Below are 19,108 nucleotides of genomic sequence, written 5' to 3' on the forward strand. Positions count from 1 at the left end.
AATTCAATAAGCGTTTACCAAGCGCCGGCCCACATGGAAGGCATCACGCTGGATGCCAGGAATACAAAGACAGCATGTAGAGAGCCCAGGTAGCATTCTATGCTAAGGGTTTCGGAGGGGAAGGCAACTGACACATAGTACATAGCTAAGTAAGTGTAGGACGGTTTGAAAAAGGAGACGGGATATTAACTAAAGGGATCAGGAAACACTTTCCATAAGAAATGGCAGCTGACTTTCTAGTGTCCTGGTTTCTGAATGGAAAGGGACCAGAAAGACCAGCTCAGTCATCTCATTTTATAGGATTTGAACCCCGGTCCTCTGACTTCAAAGACAGAATCTTTTCCACCACATTTCTCTCCCTCTACCTCTCTCTGCTCCATCTTTTACACATGGGGAAACTGAGGCCTGGGGAAGGTAGCTGATTTTTTTGAGGTTATATAACTGACTTGAGAAAAAAAGGTCTAGAATCAGGGCCCCTTTGGCCCTTGTGCACATTCTCTTTACCTTGCATCATATTCCCTGTTTAATAGACTTTATCTTTTTCTTTAAGAAGTCTCCTCTCTCTCTCTCTTCTCTCTCTCTGTCTCTCTCTCTCTCTGTCTCTCTCTCTCTCTCTCTCTGTCTCTCTCTCTCTCTGTCTCTGTCTCTCTCTCTCTCTGTCTCTCTCTCTCCCTCTCTCCCTCCCTCCCTCCCTATCTCTCTCTCTCTGTCTCTCTCTCTCCCTCTCTCTCTCTCTTCCTCTCTCTGTCTCTCTGTCTCTCTCTGTCTCTCTCTCTCTCTGTCTCTCTCTCCCTCTCTCTCTCTCTTCCTCTCTCTGTCTCTCTGTCTCTCTCTGTCTCTCTCTCTCTCTCTGTCTCTCTCTCTCTCTGCCTCTCTCTCTCTCTGTCTCTCTCTGTCTCTCCCTCTCTCCCTCCCTCCCTCCCCTCTCTCTCTCTCTCTCTCCTTCTCTCCCTCTCTCCCTCTCTCCCTCCCTCCCTCCCTCTCTCTCTCTCTCTCTCTCTCTCTCTCTCTCTCTGTCTCTGTCTCTGTCTCTCTCTCTCTGTCTCTGTCTCTCTCTGTCTCTCTCTCTCCCTCTCTCCCTCTCCGTCTCTCTCCCTCTCTCCCTCCCTCCCTCCCTCTCTCTCTCTCTGCCTCTCTCTCTCTCTGTCTCTCTCTGTCTCTCCCTCTCTCTCTCTCTCTCTCTCTCTCTCTCTCTCTCTCTCTCTCTCTCTCTCTCTCTCTCTCTCTCTCTCTCTCTCTCTCTCTCCTCTCTCTCCATCTCTCTCTCCATCTCTTTCTTCCTCCCCCTCCTCTCCCATACACATACATAGACACACTTCTTATGAAGGAGACTGATTATTTTTAAAGACTTTACCATATCAGTAAGACAAATGCACATAATGTAATTACTGTAGTACAGTACCGGTCAAGTACATACTTCCCTCTGCTCCACATTTTACACATGGGGAAACTGAGGCCTGGGGAAGGTAGCTGATTTCCTTGAAGTTATATAACTGAGTTAAGAAAAAGGTTTAGAATCAGGGCCCCTTTGGCCCTTGTGCACATTCTCTTTACCTTGCATCATATTGCCTGTTTAATAGGCTTTATCTTTTTTTTAAAGAAGTCTCTTCTAAAAATAACTCTAATTAAAAACACTCTAGTAGTAGTGTATTCACATTATTGTTAAGTACTCGAGGACAAAAACTATCTTTTTTTTTTAATTGCATTTCAGTTCAGCTTATTAATTTTTTTCAAATTGGGCTTCACCTCTTCCTAGCTAACATCTCTTTTAGACCAGGTTTCATAGAGAACTCCTAGTGTGCAGATGGGGCAGATCACTACCTTCTATAACTTATCTAGTGAGTCCTACATAGTTGCCTGAAAAAGGCGAGGGTTGATTGTGTGGCGCTGGAAAGAGGGCTGAACTTGATATAGAAAGACCTGAGTTTGAGACTCAACCCTGCAACTTAAGTCAGTTCATTTCTCTGAGCCTCATTTTTTTCATCTGTAAAATGGGGAAATTTGATTAGAAGGGCTCTCCATTGCTCTTCAGTTCTAGGTCTGTGAAGCAGTGACTTAATTTCTTGTCTTTGTTCAGTGCTTTCAGTTGTGTCTGATTCTTTGTGACCCCATTTGGGATTTTCTTGGCAGAGATACTGGAGTGGTTTGCCATTTCCTTTTCCAGATCATTTGGCAGATGAGGAAATTGAGGGAAACAGGGTTAAATGACTTGTTCAGGATCATACAACCAGTAAATATCTGAGACCAGTTTTGAACTTATGAAGAAGAGCCTTCTGACTCCAGACACCATTCTATCTATATTGTGCCAGCTAGCTGTCCTATGACTTGTTTAAGGTCACAGGTGAGATTTAAGACCAACCTTCCTGACTTACAGCCCAATACACTATCCTCTAAGCCCTGCTGAGTCTAAGTTCATTAGATTTAAACTCAATTAGTTTTGTAGTAACTCATTTACAGCGGGTTTATTTTTGCTCTCTGTGTCCCACAAGCATGAGATTTTTGACATATTGATCACTGTTGATTGTTTCCAAGAATCACGCCTTTTACTTATCTTTATGGCCAAAATTTACATGATTCATCTGCTAGCATTGCGATCTGTTGGTCTTTTCCTTGTGAAAAGAAACTGGGCATGTATTGGCATCTAAAAGAAAAAGCTGGGAAATGACCTAACTGTCCAACAATAGAGGCGTGATTGAATAAATTGTAGTCAGTTAATGGAATGAATGGAATTCCTTAATGCAATTAAGATGGACAAGTGAGGAATACAAAGAAATCTGGAAAGATCTTTATGAATTGCTGAAAAGTGGAAAGGGCAGGGCCAGAACCACCAAACATAAGAGGCCTGAGACCACATAGAGGACGAGTGAATAGGAACAAATAGACCAAGAAAGTATCCCAATGGATACTTCAAGGGAAAGACTGGAAATTTGACATCTTATGTAGACATTAATTTGCTTAAATATTCATACTTCAAAGTTTGTGTATTACCTATCTGTTTAATAGTAGTAATAGGAATAATGTTGTTAATATAGTAATTGTGGAATTAAAAAAATTCAAAATTGGTGGGTTAGAGGGAGATAGTATGGAATCGTAAAGAACACCAAGACCTGTGAGTTAGAACATCGGGATTGTAACCCAAACAGTAATGGAAACGTTCCCCAACTTGATCTCTCATGTCAACAGTGCCTGAAGAATCATTCCAGATCACATCCTTTGCTTGGGGTTGTCTCAGCCTTCCCATACCCCAAATAACTTGCCCACTTGCTTTGACATCTCCTGATTGTCACTTCTCTCTTGAGGTGGAATGTTCTATTCTGCCTCTTCATGGACTCTAAGGCATAGGGTTGCCATCTTGCCCAAGGGCCTATGGTACTACTCACATACATTGATGTATCCGAGTTGTCTCTTTCCTTTTCCATATCATTCAGTGGAATGAATGTGATGGACTCTTTTTTCCATTGGCTTACTTCAAGATACATTGATGATTCAGTCTTCTCCATATCATTCAGTGGAGTGAAGCATGATGGACTCTTCTTTCCATTGGCCTTACTTCAGGATACATTGATGATTCAGTCTTCTCCATATCATTCAGTGGAGTGAAGCATGATGGACTCTTCTTTCCATTGGCCTTACTTCAGGATACATTGATGATTCAGTCTTCTCCATGTCATTCAGTGGAGTGAAGCATGATGGACTCTTCTTTCCATTGGCCTTACTTCAGGATACATTGATGTATCAGAGTTGTCTCTTACCTTTTCCATATCATTCAGTGGAGTGAAGCATGATGGACCCTTCTTTCCATTGGCCTTACTTCAGGATACATTGATGTATCAGAGTTGTCTCTTACCTTTTCCATATCATTCAGTGGAGTGAAGCATGATGGACCCTTCTTTCCATTGCCCTTACTTCAAGTCTGTCTTTACTGTCTTCAGGGTTTTTCCTTTCTCTCTCATGCCACCCAGAAAACCCTATTTCGACTTTCCAGCATCCCCCCCCCAGAATCTATGCATGTCTCTGTCTTGGTTAATAAATTCATAGATTTAAAGCTGGGCAGGGACCTTTGAAGACAGAATATAGAACAAGGGAAAGAGTGGAAGAGTGCTAGGTTTATAGGGAAAGAGCCCAGGTTCAAGTCCTGTCTTAAATACCATCTGCTTGACCATAGGCAAGGTAACTCCTGGTCTTCATTTTCCTCATCTATAAAACAAAGAGGTTAGACAAATTGCCTCAGGGATCCCTTTCAACCCAGGAGCTCTGATCCCAACATGATCTCTGAGCCTCAGCTCTTAATCAGTCAAACAAGGGGGTTAGACTAGATGACCTTTATACTCCCTTCCAGTTCTAAATGGATCATCCTATCATCTCATGACCTTAGAGGTCCAACTGCTGCATTTTTTGTTTTACAAATGAGAAAGCTAAAGCCCAGAGAGGCTATTTGACTATCCGAACATCTCTCCCTATCTGGCATTAATGGTTTCTGTTTTACCAAACGATGCTGATGTCTTTGGTACCATGGCTTTCTCTACAGGACGGACACCTTCCCTGCCTCATTGACTTAGTTTCTCACTCTGTCCATAACTGAAGAAAGCCTTGTTTGCCCATCATTTTCTCTTTTCATTAATATGACTATTATTTAACGACTCCTTCTACGTTTCTATGGTTTCTGTTTTCTATGGGAGATAGGTGGTAGGATCAGAGCATTTAGAATCTAAAGAGACCTCAGAAGTCATCGAGTCTAATCTCATTTTACAGTTGAGAAAAGGCATATAGAGCAGAATTGACTAGTTCTTCGGCCTTGACTTACCAAGTTGTTTATGCCTGATGGACTTTTAGAAGAGAAATAAAGAAGAAGAATCAGTGAGATTTTGGTAGTAAGGGAGTTATTTTAGTCCCTTTCTGGGTGATGAATCCCAAGTGCTAATAACGATGTCCCCATGACAGATTGTGATAGGCTCCCTAGGGAGGTTAGCCACAGCAAGAATGATTTGCAGACTGCGGCTGGATTTGAGAATTAGCTGAAATAGCAGGCAAAAAGAAGCATGGGAAAATTCAGGACATTTTCCATAGGATGCCCAGCACGAAAACTGAAAGAAAAAAAGAAAGGAATCATCCAAATGTCTTAGCTATGTCATGCCATACCTACAGCCACATATTTCAAAGCATTTCTGGTTTTGACTGATTTTCTCCCCCCATTGTCGTCCAGATCCTTGGGGATGATGTTGTGGGAAGCACAGGTTGAGCTCCCTGCTTTTTGGTTCAGAGATGCTTGGAGAATGACAAAAGTGCGTCTCTGCAGTGGAAACAGGCATTTGTTTCTTTTGCTGTCCAGGGAAAGCATTCTTAGGAGACAGGAGGTGTTGATAAGCTTCTAGCCACTCAGACTCCATATTTACTTTGTAATATATTTCTCAAAAATTTCAATTTACCCTCCGTAATGGGAAGGACGGAGCCAAATAAAAAAGTCCAACTGCATATCATCACAGTTCTCCCCAGGTTGCTGCTGATATCTCAGTGGATTAGTGAATTTTCTCCGTGGTAACAGTGTTATTAATTCCTTACTCTCATGGGAAAAATCCATTAATTGTAGGTTGAAGTTAAAATTTCTTTTTGGGTTTCCAATTAGACCCATAGCGATAACCAGGTCGATGTGCCATATAATCATGCAATCTGCTCGTTATTTTATTTTTTGGCAGCAAGAAGCCATGCAACAGTCAAAGAAATGCAGAAACACCTGCAGGTTGCTAACCAGAAGCTTTCTTTTGCTGGTTGTAAAGGAACAAACAAAAAACATGATTTTTTTCCTTAAAAATATGTAATTTTAAAAAGAAAAAAGCCAAAGCTTATCTATATAATGTGCTTGTGATTTCTTTATGATATTTCTTCAGTGGGTATTCTGGGGCATAGTCTAGACTCTTGTGGGTACAGATGCTACTGAAATATCTTTCCCCATTCAAACTGTCCTGTTGAACATTTGCTCCTCTCCTGACTTTTTCTTCCCTTCTTTTTAAACCCTTCCCCCTTCTGTATCAATTCTTTTTTTTTAGCCCTTCCCTTCTGTCTTGGAGTCAATACTGTGTATTGCCTCCAAGGCAGAAGAGTGGTAAGGGCTAGACAATGGGGGTTAAGTGACTTGCCCAGGGTCACACAGCTGGGAAGTGTCTGAGGCCAGATTTGAACCTAGGACCTCCCGTCTCTAGGCCTGGCTCTCCATCCACTGAGCCACCCAGCTGCCCCTTCTGTATCAATTCTAAGACGAAAGAGCAGAGCAGTAAGGGCTAGACAACTGGGATTAAGTGACTTACTCAGGATCACACAGCTAGGAAGTATCTGAAGCCCGTTTGAACCCAGGTCCTCCCAGACCCCAGGACTGGCACTCTATCCACTGGGCTACCTGACTGTGTCCTGATGCTTTTTATTTTCCTTTTTTAAACTCTTACCTTCCATCTTAGAATCCATATTGTATATTGGTTCCAAGGCAGAAGAGCAATAAGCACCAGGCAGTGGAAAATCAAGTGACTTCTTTAAGTACACACTTGGTCACACAGCAAGGAAGTGTCTGACGTCACATTTGAACCCAGGACCTCCCATCTCTAGATCTGGCTCTGAATCCAGTGACCTTTTCCTTACCTTTATAAAATTTTCATCCCTTTTCTCCATGTGAGCCAAAATAAATGTATGTTCATATGTTGAAATGAAGAGAAGTTGCCAGATTAAATACCTCCAAAATATTCTTACCTATGCTGCAAAATCCTGGGAACAGCCAATGCCAGGTGCTGGAGAAGTCTCATTGTCATTTTGCCACTTGGTTAATTTAGAACATTTTGTTGCCTTCCAGCTCTGAAGCCAGGATGTTGTTTCATTTTCTAAATTTGTGTTGGGAGTTTTGCATTTTCATCTTGGGGCTGGTCTAATTCCACTGTGCTCCTGTCTGTCCCCAAGACCTTCTCTCCCCTGATGCCTGTATCAGCAGGGACCTATTTGTCCAAAAACACATCTTTGTAGGTGCTGTACTTCTAAAAAACAATTCTTTTCTCAAAGCACTTACCAATGTCTTTTTTTGTGTGTGCTTTCCGTCTTAGAATCAACACTGATTGTTAAAGGACATTATCTGTCTTTTTAAAAACCCTTTACTTTTGTCTTAGAGTCAATACTCATATAGGTTCCAAGGAAGAAGAGAGGTAAGGGCTTGGCAATGATGGTTAAGTGTCTTGACCAGGGTCACACAGCTAGGAAGTGTCTGATGTCAGATTTGAACCCAGGATCTCCCATTCCCAGCTCTTCCTCTCAGTCCACTATGGCACCTCCCTGTCTCCCTGCCAATGTTAATTAGAAGATAGCAAAGATCATAGATTTAGAGTTTGAAGAGACCTCAGAGATCATTTAGACTAACTCTCTCCTTTGATATATGGGAGAATATTTAGTGGTTTGCCTGAGGTCAAAGGCAGTGAATGGTGAAGTCAGCATCTGAACTCACGGATTCTAATATGGAAACCAGAGTTCTTGCTGCTAAACACACTGCCTCGCCAGCTACTTGTTGAAGGGTCATTAACTCTACTCATTTTATTTTATTTTATTTTATTTAAAAACCCTTCCCTTCCATCTTGGAATCAATACTCTGTATTGATTGGTAAGGGCTAGGCAATGGGGTTAAGTGACTTGCCCAGGGTCACACAACTGGGAAGTGTCTGAGGGCAGATTTGAACCTAGGACCTCCTGTCTCTAGGCCTGGCTCTCAACTGCCCCCAGCTCTACTCATTTTAGACAACAAAGATTGCGTAAAGACTCTTACTCTCTTACTTTGGTACCAGCCAGCCTAAGCTACTTTGTGACTGCTTGGGAGAATCAGGAAGATGAGGTGGCATTTCAGGGTGGCCAATGGGAACCACTTGGTCCTTTATTATTGTTTTCCTGACTTGGGGGGGTGGGGGCTACTCTAGTCCCTTGGTTGGTTTATGCTTTTTAGACTTTACTCTATCCATTAGTTATTGGTCAGCTTATCATTGGTATATACAGTTGGTTAATATATACATTTTAAAGTCAGAATGATAGAAATAGATTATAGAAATCTAGAATATATAGAAATATATAATAGAATAAAATTAGAATCAAAGTTAGAAAAAGATAAACAACTTTCTTATTTTATAAGGAATTGAAGAACCAATTGGAATAAAAACGAGAAGGGAATGAATGCCAAACTTTGGATGGCCACCATTGCAGTTCAGCATTCAGTATGTTTTAGTTGGCCCCATTCTACCATATGCATTCTCTCCCGCCATGTTTTTTTTTTTCCTTCCTCCAGGTAAGTCTTTGTGAATTTGACTGGGTGGATTATTACAAAGTGAAAAACTCTCCTTCCCACCAAAGGTCTCCCCTCCTGGGACAACAGTCATTTCTGCTGTTAGGCCAAGCTCTCTGAGTGTGCACCCTCATATTGATCAATGTTTGTGATGATACGTGCGCAGGTTCGAATGCATTTAACTCTTGTGGGATCTGTTATGTCTGCTTCAGGGTCGACCCTATCCCATATGACACTCCAAAACCAGCGGGCCACACACGGTTTGTCTGCGTCTCCGACACACACTCCAGAACAGATGGCATCCAGATGCCTTATGGGGACATCCTTCTCCACACAGGCGATTTCACCGAGCTGGGACTGCCCTCAGAGGTTAAGAAGTTTAATGACTGGTTAGGTAAGGAATTATTACGTTCTGGTGACCCCAATTAACCTTTCCCATCTAAGTGTCACTCACTGTGTCCTAATTGAATTAGAGCCCTTGGAAGCTAGCTCATCTACTTCTCTTATGATATGCAGTGGTGTCTAGCTTGGATCTAATTCTGTTAATTAAAGATGAATTTTTAGATATTTAACTGTCTGATGTATCATGCGGTGATGGGGCTTTCATGCCTGTGGGACAAAGGGAAGGAAAGGTTTGTTGCCCATCTCATGGTACCCGTGCCTCCCGAATGAGTGCTTGATAGCACGAGGAAGACGATATTTTTTATTGATTGTTTGGAAATGGATTGTCTCTGCAGATGTGCTCAGAGTGAGAGGAAATAAAAATGTATAAATGAACTGTGAGTGAGAGAGAACATTTCTAAGAAATGCAAATAGTGTCAAACTTGATAAATGGTGCAGAGCCCAGTGCCATTGTGAACAGCAAGACAATGGCTTGGGCCAAGGGTTTGTTTTCCGGAGAGTGTCGGTGAAGCCTCAGGGTAGAGTAGGTCTATGGCGAAACTTACCATTTACCTCTAGAGTGACCAAAGTGCAGGGAAACCCACCATGGTGTTTGCTGAATTAATACAAGTCCCCAAAGTGTCAATAAAGACCATCAGAAAAGGGTCACGAAGAACATGAATCATGGAGCCAGGGAAAAATATTCTAAATTAATTAATTGAATTAGAAATTTTAAATAAATAAAAGAAAGAAAAGGGTTGTGAAATGCAATGGATTCTTTTTTGGTCCTTTGCCCAACATTGCCTTCATGAGGAAATTACAGGCTCAATTGTCTCCTAAACTGGTGGAATAATAACAGTTTCTGACCTTAAGGAGTTGACAGTCTAGTATGAGGGAAACCAAAGGGACACAAATAACCACAATACAAATTAGAGTATGGTAAACACATGAGAAACAACAACAGTAATAATAAGTGATATCTATATAGGGCTTTTTGAAAGTATATAAAGAGGGAAGCTAGCTAGCTCAATGGATTGAGAGCCAGACCTGGAACCAGGAGGTCCTGGTTTAAATCTGGTCTCAGATACTTCCTAGTTGTGTGACCCTGGGCAAGTCACTTAACCTCTTATTCCTGGCCCTTACCATTCTTCTGCCTTGGAACCAATACACAGTATTGATTTTAAGACAGTAGGTGAGAGTTTTTTTTTTTAATTAAAAAAGAAAAAGAAAGTATATAAAGCTTTTTTTCCTATATAATCTCATTTAATCTCACTTGAGCTTCATACCAATCCTTCCTGGTAACTGCAGGTATTATTTATATTTTACAGATGAGGAAATAGAAGACCAGAAAATTAGATGACTTACCCAGAGGCACACAGCTAGTATCAGAGATGAGTTTTCAAACTCTCCCTCAGTCCAAGTCCAGCCTTCTGAGACATCTAAAGAAAGGAAGGACCTGTCCTTTAGATATTCCTCAAGACATGTTAGCCCTCCAGTGTGGCTGTCCTCACACAGTGAATATCGTCACAACCCCAGTGCCCGCTAACAATGATGCCAAAATTTAGGGCTTAAATTCCGTTTTTGCTTAGATTATCCAGATAATTGCTGGAATATGCAGGTATCCACCTCCTTGCCCCCTCTGCAATGTGGTTTGATAGTCTTAAGCACACGTCCACACACATATGTACAAAGGTCAGAGGGGTAGTATGTCAGTGTCAAGAGAGAACGTACCTTGGAGTCAGGAAGATGTGGGTTCAAGTTCAACCTTGTATACATTTTGGCCATGTAAACCCATAAAACTTGTTCAATTTAGCTGCTCTGGCATCTTTTTAAGGTTGTAATTTGACGACAGATTTTCTTACACCAATAAAATCATAGATTTTTTCACCAAATATGCACCTCCCCACACTTCTAGCTTTGTTTCTCTCTGATATATATGTATAGAGGTGTGTATATAATATGTATATATATATATATATAATGTAAGTATACATAATTATATTACACATACAGGTATACATATGTATATATAAACACATACATTTATAGAATTATATAATTGTAGAACTGGAAGGAACCTTGTGGATGAGTTAATCCCTATTTTGAAAGTGGTTTTCCAAAATTCACACAGGTGGATGGGGGCAGAGCCATGATTAGACTTATAATTCTGGGGAGTTGCCCCTATTTTGAAAGTGGTTTTCCAAAATTCACACGGGTGGATGGGGGCAGAGCCATGATTAGATTTATGGACTTATAATTCTGGGAAGAATCTCGAGGATTATCCAATCCAAGATGCCAATTTTATGGATGAGGAAAATGAGGTCCAGAGTGACTTGTCTAAGCTCACCCAGGGAGTCAATGGCACCTCCAAACCTAGAGCTCTTTTCTCCTTAATCATGGGTTAGCATTCTGTGATGCCAGTTGCCCTTGCTCAAGATGCTGATTTCAAAGAAAGAGATCCAGGGAGTAGGACCAACACATGGGAAGAGGATAAAGGATTTCCTCCATTTCATTAAGCATTTATTAAGTAGATACTCTGTGCACAACAATATGTTGGTCGCCAGAAATGCAAAGAAAAGATGAAACAGTAGCTGCCTTGAAGGAACTTATGTTTCTGCTAGGATTTGTAATTTGTAATGCCACTGACTCTGGGCACCTTCTGTAATCTTCCCCCCTCACCCCCACTCTTATTATCCTCTTGCCGAATTAAGTTTTTTGTAATTCCTTGTCTCTTTTCATTGTTGTTCTGAATAAAGAGGAAATGATTGGTAGTTAGATATGTTTGCAATTCCTTAATAACAGAATAGGTAAGAGTGAAAATGTGAGTAGTAATAATGGTGAATAATATTGATTTTGTACATTATTCCTTGGAAACCAACTGAGTGGCTCAGTGAGTGGACAGTCAGGAAGTCTGAGTCAGGAAGAACTGAGTTCTAATCTGACCTTACTAGCTGTGTGACTCTAGGTAGGTCACTTAATCCTGTTTGCCTCAGTTTCCTCATCTGTGCATGTCTCAGATTGTAGCTAGAAAGTGGTATAGGAGTTAGGGTCCTATAATAGCAATAATATTAAGCTAGACATCAGTCAGGAAAGACTGGGTTTGAATGCCACCTCAAACATATATTAGCTTTGAGGGCAGCTAGGTGGCTCAGGAGATAGAGGGCCATGCTTGGAGATGGAAGGTCCTGGATTCAAATGTGATCTCAGACACTTTCCAGCTCTGCAAGTCACAACCCCTATTGCCTATCCTTTTCTGCTTTTCTGCCTTAGAACCAATACATACCAGTGATTCTAAGATGGAAGTAAGAGTTAAAAAAACAACACATATTAGTTTTGGAACTGGGCAAGTTGTTTAATCTCCATGAATCTCAGTTTCCTCATCTGTCAGGTGGAAGTTATGATAGCCCCTGTCCATAAGGTTATAGTATAAGAACTGTTAAGATAGTTTTTATTAATTTCTACTTTTTATATTTAAAAGGAAAAAAGAGTAATAAGGGTTTTTTTGGTTTGTTTTTGATCTTTTGAATAAAACTATCCTATACTCTATATTATATACCAGGAGAAGTAAAGAGAAAAAGTAAAAAAGCAAAACAATCCTTGCAACATGCATGTGGACCAAATGAGATTATATATACCTATATAATGCTTTGCAATTCTTAAAGTGCTTTACAAATAATTTATTTTTATATTATATATTATATAATTAAATAGAAAATATATTTAGAATATTTTATATTAATTTATAAACATAATATGATTAAAATATAATTATAATAATTAATATTATTATATATTATTGTTCTTTTTGTCAGGGGTTGGCAATTAGGCATTAAAATATATAGAATACCAGGCCTGGAGACAGGAGGACCTCAGACACTTACTAGCTATGTGACTTTGGGTAAGTCACTTAATCCTGTTTGCCTCAGTTTCTTCATCTATAAAATGAGCTGGAGAAGGAAATGGCAAATTACTCGAGTCTTTTGCTAAGAAAATCCCAAATGAGGCCATGAAGAGTTGGACGTGACCCATAATGATTGAACAAAAACAAAATATTGTTATTATTATAGAGTGGTTATAGTCTTGTTTTCAGAAATTGAAAATATGTGGGCATTGTCCCTTTTTAGTTCAGGGAAAATACCTTCTCCTCTTGAAAAACAAACAAACAAGTCTTGATTGTGTTCTATAGCAGCATGTCAGCCTGAGTATCATTGAACTCTTGGGTCATAGTACCAGAGTTCTTGAGCTGGGGGAGACCTACAAGGCCATCTTTATAACTTTATAAGTGAGGTTTACCCAGGTTAACAATGACTTGCCCAAAGTCACTCAGACAGTAAGATTCCAAGGTAGGTCTTCTTGCACCACCATCAGAATATTTGCATTCATTGGACCAATGGTTCATTGAGTTAGTTGGGCATATGGTAAACCAGAGGCTGAGACGTGCTCAGAATATCCATTCCTAGCAACCAAGATCCCATGGACATACCACTTGGATGGTATTGGGTGGGTGGCATCTTTGGTAGGAGTTTTTCTGTTGGATCCAGGGTCAGCCTTTTGTATAAGTGAGTTTGTCTTGAGACCACTGAAAGGCCACCCTGTCTGTCCATTTCGTCTACCCACCTGCCTCTAAGTCTGAAATCCGCATCATGATTTACTCCTTTGGCTTAGAGCATTACAGGCCCCTGGTCATAGGGTATAGGAGTAAGCTCTCCTCTGAATGCATTTATCAGATTAGCTAGCAGAGAACATTTGTCACCCGTTTTAGCTAATCTGATAAATGAAGGGGACACAGGACAGATACAGGCAGGGGACCTGGCCTACTAATAAAACTGCTCACTTTATTTGGCATTCTAAAGTTTGCACAAAGTTTTTGGTCTTGACAAGATAAATATTATCTCTATTTTCTAGATGTGGAAACTGAGGTGAAGAGAGTTGAAGCCCACCACCACAAGGGGACTGGGGTTCAAATTCAGTCTTTATGATTCAAGTGTGATTTTTTTCTCTGCCTTGCTGACCCAATTACAAGGTTTCATGAGGACTCTGAGGAGAGAGAGAGAGAGAGAGAGAGAGAGAGAGAGAGAGAGAGAGAGAGAGAGAGAGAGTGGGAGTGGGAGGGAGAAGGAGGGAGAGGGAGAGAGAGAGAAGAGGGGAGAGGGGAGAGGGAGACAGACAGACAGAAAGAAACAGACACAGAGAGGGAAAGGAAGAGAGAGGGAAGGGGGGGAGAGAGAGAGAGAGAGAGGGAGGGAGGGAGAGAGGGAGGAAGGGAGGGAGGAGAGGGGAGAGGGAGACAGACAGAAACAGAGAGAGACAGAGACACAGAGAAGAAAAGGAAGAGGGAGGGAGAGAGAGACAGAGAGACATAGACAGAGACAGAGAGGGAAAGGGAGAGAGACAGAGACAGAGACACAGAGAAGAAAAGGAAGAGGGAGAGAGAGAGAGAGAGAGAGAGAGAGAGAGAGAGAGAGAGAGAGAGAGAGAGAGAGAGAGAACAAGAATGTGTGCATTTATCTCCTATTGACTAGTTATGGCCTTGCCTTTGTGATTCTTTTTGGTAGGACAAGACTGCAGGCAAAACTATCATAACTGTGTTTTTGGTCATAAGAAATCCCTTGGGATGCTCAGAAATGAACCTTTCTTCGACTCAATTCTGCAGGACCTTGTATTTGGATTGATCCTTTGAAAGAAATTGGGATGATAAAAAAAAATCTTGGGTTATGGGTCTTTTCCATTATGATGAATGGTTTCTTTACAAGGGTCTTTCACCATACTATTGTTTCATATAGTTAAATAATCCTTTGGGTATGACTTTGGTCTGGTCAGTAGACCTCCTGAGCCTTTTTTTCCTTATCTGTAAAATTAAGAATTTGGCCTAGATGACATCTGCAAATCCCTTCTAGCGTTAAATCTATTAATCTATGATTAAGGGGTCAGGTAGGTGGCTCAATAGATTGAGAGCCAGGGCTGGAGATGGGAGGTCCTGGGTTCAAATGTGACCTCAGACACTTCCCAACTGTGTGGCAAGCCCCTTAGCCCCCATTGCCTAGCCCTATTGCTCTTCTGCCTTGGAACTAAAACACAGTATTAATTCTAAGATGGAAGGTGAGTGTTAAAGGAAAAAAAATCTTTGATCAACCAGTAAGTGTGTTGCTGATTAGAGCCTAGACATGGCTCTCTTATATAAGATCCCCTCCAACTTAGTCCAGTGCACTGTGAGTGCTTAATAAATGTTTATTGGTTAATTGAAAATTATAAACAACTGACTCTAAAATGGCCCATTTATAATTCTAGATGCCAGTGCTAATCTTGTCCCCTTTCCCTTAATTGATAATGACTATATCCCCTGGGCAATCAGCTTGAAGAGACCTTAGAGGTCATTTAGCCCAATCTATTCTACAGATGAGGAAACCAAGTCCCAAAGAGGTTAAGATTTAACAAAGAATGTTAAATTTATTATCTCAAGTGGTGCAGATTTTGGGGCTGTTTTCATACCTCATTATACCTGATCCAGTGGAAAGCATTCTGGGTTGGGGATAGGAGGACCTGGTTTAAGTCCCACTTCTGTCCCTGCTGCCTGGGTGACCCTGGGCAAGTCATTTCCCCTCCCTACATGGGCTGCATCTTCCCCAACTTTAAAATGAAGGGGTTAGACTTAGGACATCTAAGGGGACCCTTCTAGCTCTAATGCCCTGATCCAGCTCATGAAATCTGAGAGGGCTTAATGGCCATGCCCAGATCTGACTCCAGCCCCAGCACTCTTTGCAGTATAGCAGGGCTCCTCTCCATTTTTTCACCCAGTTATCTGAGAGAGCTTTTGTCCTTAAGTGTGTAGGATTTGAGAGTCAGTGCCCCTCCTCCTTCCCTTCCCCAGTTAAATCCAGCCCCCTAGCAAGCTCCCCAAGGACCCTACTGCTCTTCTCACCCACCATAAGAAGCCTCCTCCCCACTCTCCCCTCCTGTTCCAGGAGGGAGGCAAGCAGAGACCATGGGGGGCCGGGTGGAGCCTCCCTCCTGGCATCCCCAGCTGGAAAGCAGGATGGATTTTCCCATGGAAACAATGTTATATAGGTGGTTGGGTTCTCAGCTATATTCTGGGTAAAACAGGCTTTTGTGGGCTGACCTGGAAACCCAGCAGCACTTTATAGCATTGTTTCTGTGGGAAAATGCCTTCCAAGCTCCTAGCCAGCTGACTTCCAGACTTAACTTTTGAAATACAAGTCACTTAAAAGTTGGGAGTTTCTGGTATGGCGAGTTACTTTGTAAGGTTATTATTTGCTGTGAGGAATTCACCCCGAAAAAACACAAAAGGATCCGTAATAATCACACCTCCCAGCCAGGGTCCTCTTCATTCCCCCTTACATTCTTCCCTGTCTGTCTTCATCCCATTCTTTGCTACGTATCTCCCTCCATCCTGAGTTCTCTGTAGTTTCTGGAGTACTCCTTGGATGCCAGGAGCACACCCTTTATTGCTGTACAGACAGACATCAGAGGGTCCCATGCCCTTCATTATCCGCTGGCAGCCCCAGTTCTCTTCGAAATAAAAAAGCAAGAAAGCAAGAAAAGGAGAAAATAACTTCTAGTCTGAAGCTCTAGCTTGGAGTCTTAATATTTCTACTGCATTTTTGGTCATCCGAGAGACAGAGATAGACAGACACAGAAAGAGACACAGGGACAGAGAGGGAGAAAGAGAGACAGACTGATAAAGGGAGAGGGAGAAAAGAAGAGACAGTGGCAGAATGAGAGAGACAGACAGACAGAGAGAAAGAGGGATGGAGACAGACTGAGAAAGGGAGAGGGAGAAAAGAAGAGACAGTGGCAGAATGAGAGAGACAGACACAGAAAGAGACAGACAGACAGAGAGAAAGAGGGATAGAGGCAGAGACTGAGAAAGGGAGAGGGAGAAAAGAAGAGACAGTAGCAGAACGAGAGAGATAGACACAGAAAGAGACAGACAGAGAAAGAGGGATAGAGACAGACTGAGAAAGGGAGAGGGAGAAAAGAAGAGACAGTGGCAGAATGAGAGAGACAGACAGACAGAGAGAAAGAGGGATAGAGACAGAGACTGAGAAAGGGAGAGGGAGAGGGAGAAAAGAAGAGAGAAAGACAGAACGAGACAGAGAGATGACAAAGAGACACACAGAAAAAGGCACAAAGACAGAAAGAGAAGGAAAGCGAGGGAGAGACAGGGACTAAGAAAGGGAGAGGGAGAAGAGAGAACAAGAGAGAGACAGACAGACATAAAATGACACCGAGAGAGGGAGAGAGACAGACTGAGAAAGGGAGAGGGAGGAAAGAGAGCGACGGAGAGAGAGAGGGAGACAGAGACAGAGGGAGAGAGGGAAAGAGACAGAGAGAGAATGAGAGAGACAGAAAAAGAGAGATAGAAAGGGGATAGAGGGAGATAGGGAGGAGAGAGAGAGAGAGAGAGAGACAGAGAGAGAGAGAGAGAGAGAGAGAGAGAGAGAGAGAGGGAGGGAAAGAGAGGGAGAGAGAGAAGGAGGGGGAAGAGAGAGAGAGAGAGAGAGAGAGAGAGAGAGAGAGAGAGAGAGAGATTGAGAGATTGAGAATATGTGTGTTTGGTAGGTTTTCACTGTTTCCTCTTTATTTTTTCCCCATCAGGGGCATTGTTACATTCAGCTGTCTGTTGTAAATGATGTCCCTGCATTGTACAGAACCACCCGGGGAAGGGTTTATTTCTGTTTTCTGTTGTATAATTAGAAAGCTTGGGTTCTCGGGTGGTCTGCTTTCTCTGTGAACAGTTTATCTAGCCGTCTGGAAAGTTGAAAATGGCTTTCATCACAGCACCAGCGCCAAGGACAATGGCTTCTAATCTCTGCTCTTCTAGTCTGGGCTCCAAGTGAGTCACACAGCTAGTTTCAGGCCTCAGTTTCTCCAGGATCCTAGAAGGAAGAATTAGAACTAGAGTATCAGGGAATCCTAAGTGGTCAGGACTTCTGGACTTGGAAGGAATCTCAAAGGTTATCTAGTCTAACCTATAATGAGTAGAAAATTACTCTCTGATGAGTGGCTAGGTAGCCTCCACTTGAATGAATGAAAAGGCATTTATTAAATGCTTACTAAGTGCCAGGCACTTGAAATTTATCTGAGACGAGAGGCTTCCTGCCTCTTGGTGCAGCCTGTTCTTCTTTGGGAATTTTTTTCCCCTTTCTTCAAACTCAAATTTGTCTTTTTGCAACTTCTCCTGGTCTTAGCCCTTTCTCTGTGATTCCTCACCCCTATTCTAAAGTAAGTCCAGTCTCTCTTTGACATGACAGTCTGTCAAATGCTTGAAGTTAGGGCTTAAGTCCGCAGTAACCCTTCTCCAGACTAAACATTCCCTGTTTCTTCAGTCAGTCAATCCTCATATTGTGAGGCTTCGGGATCTCTGACCATTCTTGTCACCCTCCTTTGGGTGCTGCCTAGTTTGCTTATCGGTGTGTCTTCTAAAATGCAGGACGCAGGAACTGATCATCGCACTCCTGGTGGGGGTCTTCTAATAAGCTATTTCTTTTTGTAAACCAAATATATCTGTTCAACATTTCCAAACCTGCAATTCATCCCTTGTAATAAAAGGAAAAAAAAGAAAAAAAGGTAATTGAGTGAAATCAACCAATTTATCAACCAAGATAGACATTGTGTACAGTGTTCCACGCCTGTGGTCACCCATCTCAGGAGGCATAGTTATATTTGGGGCCAAACTTGGTCATTTAAATAAAAAAAAAAACCCTGAACTTCTGTCTTAGAATCGATTTATTGTGTATTGGTTCTGAGGCAGAAGAGTGGTAAGGACTAGGTAATAGGGGTTAAGGGGACTTGCCCAGGGTCACACAGCTAGAAAGTATCTGAGGTCATATTCGAACCCAGGACCTCTCATCTCTATCCCTGGCTCTCTATACACTGAATGTCCTAGCTACCCCTGGTCTTTGTATGTATTGTGTTATGTTGTTTACATTGATCTGTTAATTGTGTATATTGTTAAATCTCCTTATTTTAGTTGACCTAAGATCATATAAATATTTTTATGCTTCTTCATCTTTGTTTCTTATTATATTTTATATTATTTTATATAATATATAACATTATAAATCATAAAATATAACATATTATATTTTATGATATGCATTTACTGCTATTTGGTTATCCATTTCCTAACTGATAAATATCTACTTGGTTTCCATTTCTCTGCTACTACAAACAATTTTTTTTTTTGCTACGAATATCTTGATGTCTAGGGGGTTTTATTTTTATTTTTTATTTATTTTGAATATATACCCAGCAGGAGGATCTCTGGGTCAAATGGTATAAAGATTTAGTCACTTTCTTAGCACAATTTCAAATTACTTTCCAGAATAATTGGGTCAATTCACTTTTTTAAAATTTTAAATTAATTTTTTCAATTAGCAAGAATTTATTTCTCTCCCATAATTCCCTCTG

General features: G+C 41.4%; 1 protein-coding gene across 3 annotated transcripts in view; it reads left to right on the top strand.

Annotated features, from left to right (window-relative positions):
* Positions 1-19,108, top strand: part of LOC100030965 (metallophosphoesterase MPPED2) — a 115,445-nt gene that overhangs the window by 61,537 nt on the left and 34,800 nt on the right. For 2 of the 3 annotated variants that reach the window (XM_056801986.1, XM_056801987.1), the window contains exon 3: positions 8,509-8,690. In XM_056801986.1, coding sequence (XP_056657964.1) covers positions 8,509-8,690 — 182 coding nt within the window. Of the gene's footprint in view, positions 1-8,508; positions 8,691-10,005; positions 10,572-19,108 lie in introns of those variants that run through there. The other variant, XM_056801988.1, reaches the window with a different exon arrangement.

The sequence above is a fragment of the Monodelphis domestica genome, chromosome 6 (genome assembly GCF_027887165.1).
Source record: "Monodelphis domestica isolate mMonDom1 chromosome 6, mMonDom1.pri, whole genome shotgun sequence".
Classification (NCBI taxonomy): domain Eukaryota; kingdom Metazoa; phylum Chordata; class Mammalia; order Didelphimorphia; family Didelphidae; genus Monodelphis; species Monodelphis domestica.